The sequence below is a fragment of the Saccostrea echinata genome, unplaced genomic scaffold (genome assembly GCF_033153115.1).
Source record: "Saccostrea echinata isolate AGI-Se365-2 ecotype Australia unplaced genomic scaffold, CSIRO_AGI_Sech_v1 ptg000047l, whole genome shotgun sequence".
NCBI classification, from domain to species: Eukaryota; Metazoa; Mollusca; class Bivalvia; order Ostreida; family Ostreidae; genus Saccostrea; species Saccostrea echinata.
Window position 1 is genome coordinate 15,757,625 of NW_026889796.1, and position 9,702 is coordinate 15,767,326.

The 9,702-nt window shown below is 31.9% G+C and overlaps 1 protein-coding gene across 1 annotated transcript; it reads right to left on the reverse strand.

The window, feature by feature from the left end:
• Window positions 1-369: 369 nt before the first annotated feature.
• On the reverse strand, window positions 370-3,126 carry LOC133202553 (uncharacterized). Its single transcript, XM_061338390.1, has 3 exons — window positions 2,580-3,126; window positions 2,375-2,450; window positions 370-972 (listed from the first exon to the last, which is right to left on the reverse strand). Exons 1-3 carry the CDS (start codon window positions 2,949-2,951, stop codon window positions 590-592), a joined length of 831 nt encoding a protein of 276 aa, XP_061194374.1. The 5' UTR covers window positions 2,952-3,126; the 3' UTR covers window positions 370-589.
• Window positions 3,127-9,702: the final 6,576 nt, after the last annotated feature.

Here is a 9,702-nt window from a genome sequence, read left to right on the forward strand (position 1 = left end):
AATTTCATTTTTATTTCGTTTTGATACATATACCATTCTTTCTTGCATTACTGGGTAACTATTAATCATTCAAATGACCTGTTTGTTGTAAATATATTCAACGATTTCTTAATGTAAAAAGATAGCAAAGGGGAGTAATCAAATGTTGAATCGCTTACTGATTGGTTAATTTGGATCTTGAATCTCGAAATTCGATTTTCGAATCTCGAAGTTCGTATTTGAAACTTGGCTTTGTTACCCATTTTTCGATTTTCTTGTCGCTGTTTTACGTCGATATTCTACTTAAAATAATAAAATAAAGGGGAAACTGCTTTTTAAGTAGGAATTGTAATATCATTTTTTTAAATTATATTATTAATTCTGACTCGATCTTCCATGTTCAAAATACACATGCATATTTTTGATTAAATAACAATACAAGACGTCGGATTAAAAGTGTGGGATATTAAAAAAAATATCAAGTGACTGAATATAATGGTACAGCATGTGACATTACAGAGTTCAGCCATCAAGAACAAAATTGTCAGTCTTCTTTTCTCAAATTAAAACCACATGTTAACCATGTTAAAACATTTTTATCATTGTCAAATTAGATTTGATGTACAGACAAGAGTCTAGAAGCTGCATAATTATGTACAATCATCGTGTCTGATAAACGAAAAACATATGATCCCTCAGATAAGTGGATGTTCTCAAACAAAACCAAGTTCTCGTATCCAGAAATCAGGAATGGCTCACGTAGAACGAGTTTCTTGGAAAAAATGAGATCATCAGCGTCATTTAAAGAAATATTAATTGTAATTTGATTTGTGCTTATTTTGGGAACAACAGGTTTAAATGTAAGATGTAGGTACACACTGTACATAGCATTCTCTTGAACTGTAAAGTTCAGTGAAGAAATTGAAGGCATCCCCGCAATCTGAGTCAGATTTGTAGTGAATTCTTCTACATGTGTTTTCTCTGTACGAGGAACTGAAAAGAGATTTATAAAGAAGATTGAAGGCAAAAATACCATATGAAGTACGGAAGCCAATTTAGGACCTATCAAAAAGTACAACTGAATTCGATATAATAAACTGTCGAATTTGTTAAAACAAAAAACAATTCGTATTAACATTTTTTTTTTAATTCGTTATAACGAATTGAATTCGTTTAAACAAATTTAAAAATTTGGTATATCGAATTAAATTCGTATAATCGAATTTGACATTTAGCGCCTCTAGTACAATATTTATGAATCTGATATAACGAATTGCCGAATTCGTTCAATCAAATTTAATTTGTTATAACACATTTAATAATTCGTTTAAAGGAATTTCATTTGTTATAACGAAGAAGATGGGCGAACAAGGCGAGCAAAAGCCTATTGTGCGACAAATCAGAAATTGAAAATTTAAATTTTAATCATAGCACAATTTTCTTTGATATTTCTTTGAACATTAACGTATAATTAATGTGAAATCTCCACAAATCGCAACAATTCCATAAAGACTGAATTATTTGTTTACGAAATAGCATACAAACAACAGAGAGCAAGAGTGATCGATTTTTCATTCTAATACACAATTTTTTTCCGTATGAGCGGGTCTTCGCTTCATTAATACATGTACATGAAGCAAAGACCCACTATAACTATACCTTTAAAATACACTTATATAACACAAAATATTTAGAAGTCCTTTGGTCAAGGGTCATATTAATCTCAGCGAGATTCGTAGAGACTAAAAATTTTTGTCTGGTGTCTCTACGAATTTCAGACTAGTGTCACATAATTTCATTCGGGAAATCGTGCCCGGACTTCGACCGCTTGTTTCCATTGATACGGGCTGATATGAATTAGCTGTCCGCTTCAACTTTTTGCTTTTGACATCCTTTTAATTCCCTATCACCATAAAACTTTCGTTTCTTACCTCTGAAAGGTTTAAATCCAACAAAATATAAAGTTGTTGATTTTTATAGCAATGTGATATTCGTTTAAGCCTCCGATGCTGCAGAGTCCAGCAATAATCTGCTTCAAATACTTCGTTCTACTACTATTTCCTTTAGAAATGAACCATAGTACGAAGTATTTGAAGCAGACTATTGCTGGAACTGTTATGCACTGATAAAGATACTAATACAAATTAATAGATTGTCGCCTGTAGCATGAAAGTGATTGAATATGCATTTTTAAACAATAGATCTTTAATAGATAGTTTTAAATGTAACCCTTTCGCACTTTCTCAGATCAAATAAAATTATTTCTAGTGAAGTTTTCATCATAATGCAAATCTTCAAGTAAAAGAAATTTCCTTCAGATAACTGCCTGATGTATACCACTGAAAACATATAATTAAAGAATATTTGCTATAAGGAATATTTATTAAGTATTTACCATAAGGAATATCTTTTTCGTGTAAAGACTCATTTTTTCCAGATAAAGCTGCTATCCTTCTCGACTGCCCTGCCAACTATAAATAATCGATTTCGATATTTCAAAAAAAAAAAAAAAATGACAGAAATGGTTTTAAGAAAAAAAAAATCAACAATATAAGCATACTTTAAAATCTCTGTAAAGTATGATGAAATAAAATACGTACCAATTTTGTAAACGAAATCAACGATGCTATTGTATGGTATTCACAGCATAAAGATAGATTGCAATTGAAGATAGTATCAAATTTCATAGGCATTGTCTGTGTATTGTCTTTACATGGTAAACATATAAAATTATCCATAGGAAGTGATTTAGAAAATTCGACTGTAGATGTTAAATCTTTGTCTTTTTTCCTCAGTACACTGTCATTGATTATAAAAGTCAGAATAATCAGCGTTATTAAAACTGCAGTGGTAATCCAGGATACCAATAAACAGACACACCGAGTTGTTGTAAAACCCAAACGATCACGGGCAATATTTCGCTTTGAATTATTTTTTAGCCAGCTTGAAGTTTCTCCCTCTTCTATCTCCATTTTAACTCCGGTACTCTAAAGCCAGGTGAACATTGATGATAAAATCTTACTTTCGGTTTCGATCAGTGGTTGGAAATTCACGTCCTATTTTCATTTTTGAATGGTCATACAACAACCATGAGGTGTTCATAAATTTAGTGTACTTGAGCAACTTCTATGTCACATTGACCAATGATTGAACTCCGTTTCAATCAACTGGAAATTAATTATTATAAGCTGTGAATTCTAATTAAATATCATACACGTCATATACCTGTACACCTGTGCGCTTGATGAAATAACAAACCAGATAAACTTTCGCTTTCATAGAGCGATGATTTTTTTTTTTTTTTTTTTTTTTTTTTTTTTTTTTTGAATATACAGACAAAAAAAAATTGATTCAATATTTCTTGTGCGCGCCATACATTCTTAAAATAAAAACATGTGAAATATACATTTAAGTTACAACATTACTTTTGTATACATAACCAAGAAGAATTCTTCTCACTTTTTATTTTTCAAACCAATCAATGGGATGTCATAGGCGTCGGAACCGGGGGGGGCTAGGGGGGCTTAGCTCCCCCTCCCCCCACTTTTTTTGCAAAGATAGACATAATATAGGCATTGAAAATTGGGGCTTTTTTCGCTGGTTTAGCCCCCCCTTTCAATTAGCCCCCCCCCCCACTTTCAATTTGCTTCCGACGCCTATGGATTTTTTTAAATTTAATTTAATTTATTCTTTGGTGTTTATTAAAAGAACCATCTTTCAAGTTTTCCAGTTTTCCTACTCGGTCGTAAGTCTGACCTTGCATTGAAAAAAAAAAGACTGAGACAGAGTCATAGCGCTAGCTCTTTTTAATCTAAAAATTTTAAAAAATACGGGTAATATTATGTTGTTTTGTAAATGCCTATCACATTACATTCTGGCAAGTTATAAATGCGATTTGGATGACTCACAAATAAAAATAAGTCTGTTTCATTTCGCACCAAAATATTGTTCATGAAATTTATACTAACATGAACATTTGGATTCCAATGTACTGTTATATTTTTATGAAGTATTGTATATTTTATACCCATATTAACTTTCTCTAATTTTATGTTCACTTTTTCAGTTTTTTCTCTGATCTCTCTCGCAGAAAAACACATGTTGCCAAATATATTATATAATCCACTCTTTGATACGTGTATTCTATTTGCAGATGCTGGAATTCTAGAACCAATAGGAATTCTTTTTAAGGTAGACTTCATCTGGATTTTATTCACGTCTGAAATATATGTTAAAAATATTAAAAATTTTGAATACTAATATACTTTGTGCAGAGATCTTCACATTATTTTTGTAAAACTGTAAAATTCAGCAAGAAGTCATTTATAATAGAACTACTTTTTTTCTTTTTATTAACTGTAAAAGTATTTAAATATACAAAATGTATACTAGTAAATAATGGCAGAATGTAAAGACATACCTTGTTTCGAAGATATTTCATATTGTCCGTAAAAAGATGATAATTTCTTTTTCCTTTGATCTAGCGCCTGTTGAAAAAATAAAAATCATCTTAAAAAGATTATACAACAAAGAATTATTACAAAGCCACTGATTTTTATGTAGTAACTTTAGTTTCCTTACCAGTTTAAGTAGAAGAATCATACTTTCGTAACCCTGGTAACAGTTAAACCCCGTTTTAATTGAGACTCCACTTTCGTTTTTAGTTGGATGATGCAAACATACGTTTATCTTATTGGTATCCCCTGCTCGTGGCATTATAGAACAATCATTGTCAAATTTTCTTGCATGGCCTTGGTCTTTGAGATTGGTCAAACACATGTGCTGGTATACACGAAAAACTAACAATATGTTGGCAATGAGTGAAATCGACAGGAGAATGGCATAAAAGGGTCGGCATGTTCTTGGACTTTCTGCCCTAAAAGGCGTGATTTGAAGCGCGTTTTCATCTCCGATGTGATCGGCCTCAGATCTTGGTGGAACTTGGTCGTAAACAAACCGCTCGGAATCTCGATTCATATTCACTCTGATGGTTTTACATTAACTGTTTGATATGTTTAAGAAAAATAAATCATGAGCTAGGGATTTCCAAACTTTATTTTTAACCTATCAAATTAGAGAAAATGGTTTATCAAAAGGATCATGACGTTTCAAGGAGCAATGTTTAAAGTCAAGCACTATATTTGAACTTGGAATTCTTTGTTAATAACTACTTCCTGATTTTTATAAATAAAACTGTTAAATTCGACAGGACATTGGCTACGAATTTAAAGCTGGACTCAATAGTAAATTATCCTCTTTATGACTGACCACTTCTTTGTATGATTTCAGTTCAAAACTTAAAAGTTCAATGAAATGATTAATATAGAATGAACAACATATGTATTATAATAATGGATTATTTTAAAAGTTGACTTTATTAATGTAACTTAAAGATCTTTCAAAAGGGACTGCCTGGCACTTCGATCTCAGGTGAATTTAACTCGAATTAAAAGAACATAAAATCAAAGCTAAAATAGTGACATGTTTATTTCTTTTTTCACTTATCTAAATAAATTATTTATTCAGCATTTAAACACGGTAACCGTTCTTTTTCTGTTTTTCCCTGCCATGTGAGTAGGCCGCAGTTTTTTGTCCCCGCTGACAGAAATTCATATATTCTGTCAGTATGTAAAACTTTCATTTCCGGACAAATTCTTAAAAGCCTTTGAGCTATTGCAAAGAAATTTTATATCACAACTCTGTATGGCCTAAAGAAAACCCCTATTGATTATGAGGTCAAAATGTCAAAGGTCAAGGTCAGAAATTCCATACAGTTTCGAGATGATCACTTCAGTTTTCTCTTAGCTTCTTTCAATGAAATCCATATGGCCTAAAAAGGCCTCTATTGATCATGAGATGAAAAGGTCAAGTGCAGAAATTAATATTCATAACGCTTTCGATTCGTTTCCGAATCTTAAAAAGGCTTTGAGATTTTGCAATGAAATTTTATATCACAACTTCATATGGCCTTTACATGACGCCTTTTGATTTTGCGGTCAAAAGGTCAAAGATCAGGGCCAGAAATTCATATATTGCAAAACATGATTTCCAGATGATAATCTTGAGTGTTTTTTAAAGACTTTTCAATGAAGCTTTATATCATAAACCATAGTTTCTTAAAGAAGACTACTGTGAATTTTAAGTTCAAAGGGTCAACGGTCAAGGTCAGAAATCTTACAATGCAAAAAATGGTTTTCAGAATACAACTTTGAATTTTTTGTATGAAATTTTATAACATTGATCAAAATGTCTTAATGATGACCCCTTTTGATATTTAGGTCAAAAGGTATGGTCAAAAGTTCATATCTTGCATAAGATTGGTTCCCTCTTGATAACTCTCGTTTTCTTCGAGGTTATGCAATGAAATTTGATACCTTTAGTCAATATGACTTCAAAAAGCCTGATTTGATTTGATTTGAACATATTTTATTGCAATAAATATATACAATGGGATTGGGCACAAGTTCTAAAAACTTAATTCGCCCTCTCCCTACATGTTATATCACAAAAATTCAATCAGACGTGTCCAACAGCATGTACAAAGTAAATTAACTCACAACATAGAAACATATACTGCTAAATTATTATCTATACACATTTTTAGAAAAATCAATTAAATCTGCCTGAATGCTGAATATAAGATTGAACAATAGAGAAGAGATATTCATTTTCAGCAATACTGAGTGAGGTATCCCCCCAGAGTAAAGTATGAGTGTCAACAATATGAACTTTATTAAATCTCAAAAACTTATCGAAGAAATCTTTCCTGGCCTCAGTGTAATTAGGACATGAGAAAAAATAATGATGTGTGTCTTCTACCTTACCACAAGAGCATAATGGACTAGATATTATGTTACACCTATAAAGATCAATGTTTAGCACACAATTGTGTCGGAGTCTAGTGTGCAGTATATTGTAGCGTCTTTTTCCAAAACTGAAATAAGGCGGGGCTATTGTTATTTTTTGTGTGATTTTACTTTTAAAAGCAGATAAGGAGCTCGAGAGTCTGTTGTCTAGCGATAAAGAATTCCACTCGTTTACTACAGTTGGTACAAATGATGATTTGTATGTTTGCAGTCTACAGACGGGTATATTATAATTTTGAGAGTTTCTTGTTGTATACGCGGAAGCATTACATCGCATTTCAGGTATAATTTCACGTAGATAATCAGGAACTAAATTATTATCAATTTTATACATGGTATTCAATCTCTGAATCTTGCGTCTATCAATGAGCGGTTCCCAGCCTGTTTCAAAGTACAAAGAGTCTCTAGATGCAATTAAGGTCAAGCCAGTAACAATCCGTGCTGCGTGTAGTTGCAATTTCTCTAATTTTTCAGAGTCGATAGCTAGACAACCACCCCATACAACTGAAGCGTATTCGAGCTGAGGGCGGATAAATGAAGTATACATGAGTGAAAGAGTCTTTCGATTTACTTTAAATTTAAGTTTTTTTAATAGACCAATTTTTTTGTATGCATTAGACAGTAAGATTTCAATGTGAGTTGACCAACTTAAGTTATATGAAAAAGTTACCCCTAAATGTTTATGAGTTTGAACATATTCTAATTGGCTATCTTGGAATAGGAGTTTGGGAGGTTCTATGTTTTTTCTTGTGCTAAAAAATACAACCTTAGTTTTGGATGGATTAAATTTTAGTAACCATTTGTTTGACCACTCTTCAAGAGATAAAAGATCATTATTCAGATTACTTTCTATAGATTTAACACATTTAGATGCGTACTGCAAACTGTTATCATCAGCGAATAATCTACAAAAGCTTGACATCTTGTCAGATACATCATTTACATAAATTAAAAATAATAATGGACCTAATACAGATCCTTGTGGAACGCCGGCATATAAGGAAGCCGAAGGAGATACCAAATTTTTGTAAATAACTCTTTGTGTTCTATTTTCTAAATAACTTTTTAACCAAAAGTACATATTACTCTCTATGCCATACATGTTTAGCTTAAACAAGAGCCCTTTGTGCCAGACACGGTCAAAGGCCTTAGATAAGTCACAAAAAATCATACAACTGGATTTACCATCATCAATATTTCTAACAATATTATCGTATGTTTCTAACAATTGATAAACCGTAGAATGACCAGGCAAGAAACCAGCCTGGTATATGTAAAAAATATTATTACAATGAAAGTAGTTATACAAGTGTTTAAATACAATACGTTCCATGACTTTACCAACACAACTTAACAATGAAATAGGTCTATAGTTTGACAAAACAGCTGGATCGTCTTTTTTAAAGAGAGGAATAACATTAGCTAATTTCCATTTTTGAGGAAAAACACAGTCTTTCAATGAGCGATTAAACAGTAAACATAGAGGTTTGACAACAGTAAGTTTTGTTGATTTTAACATTTTATGACTAATACAGTCTTCTCCAATGGCTTTGTTAACAGGTAATATAGATAAAATATCAAACACTTCTTGTTCACAAATAGAAATATTGTCAAAAACACTATCACACTTAGTAATTTCTTTAGGTAAATCAGACTTATCATCATCAACAGGGGTAACTGAAGCAAAATAATTGTTAAGTACTGTTATCTTATCTACATCAGAAAAAGCAAAATTGACATCACCAGATGCAGATGTGTATTGTAAAGGAGGAATATCTGTAGTTGATTTAGTTTTAAAAGTATCTTTAAGAAGTTTCCAATAAAGTTTAGGATTGTTTTTACTGGAATCAACGAGTTGTAACTCGAGAGTATTTTGATAATTTTCAATAGCATGTTTTTTCATGTTGTTAAACTTGTTTCTGATACGCTTAAAATTATCCCAATCGAGCTGTTTATTACTTTTTTGTGCTTTTCGTCTTAATCTATTTTTTTCTCGATGGGTTTTCCTTAATAATGAGTCAAACCAAGGTTTGTCTTTAGGTCTTATAATAACTGATTTTTCAGGTACACATTCCCTTACGAGATCTATATATTTGGTTGTAAACTTTTCGGTAGCTTCGTCAATTGATTCAGCATTACAGATAAGATTTTTCCAGTCAGTAGTTTCGATTAAAGTATTAAGTTTTTCCATATTAGCATTTTTATAATCCCATATTTTCCTTACATAAGATTGACTTTTAATGATACTTGATTTTAAGAAGACGTATGTCGCTTTGTGATCGGTTAGTGTATTGTCTGTGTCTATCACGCCTGAGTGGAGTGCTACAAGGTCTGGGCTGATCAAAACTGGGTCAATAAGTGTGTTCGAAGTGTTGGTAATTCGTGTTGCTTCGTGGATTGTGTTTGTCAGGTTATGATTCAGCATGATATCTTTAATAGGAAGTATCCGAGAATTGTCCAGAAAATCAACATTTAAATCTCCTACAATTATAAATTTGCTGGAAATATCCGATACTTTTTCAATTGACCACAAAAATTTGTCCCAGAAGGATTTTTCGCTGTTGGGTGGACGATATACGCAGCAAAGAAAAAGGTTACAGGTAGGTTCACTTATTTCTATCCAAACACATTCAATTGATATGGGTTCAAGGTCACTACGACGAATTGCACGGAGACATGAAGAAACATAGATAATAATGCCTCCCCCATTAGAGTTCCTATCTCTACGAAAAATTGTATCATAACCTTCAATCACGATATCGTTGTTACATACATTTGAGTCCAAATGTGTTTCAGTGAAACATAAAATATCGAAATCCGTGATTAATGTTGTTATATTTTCAATCTTGTGACGTAT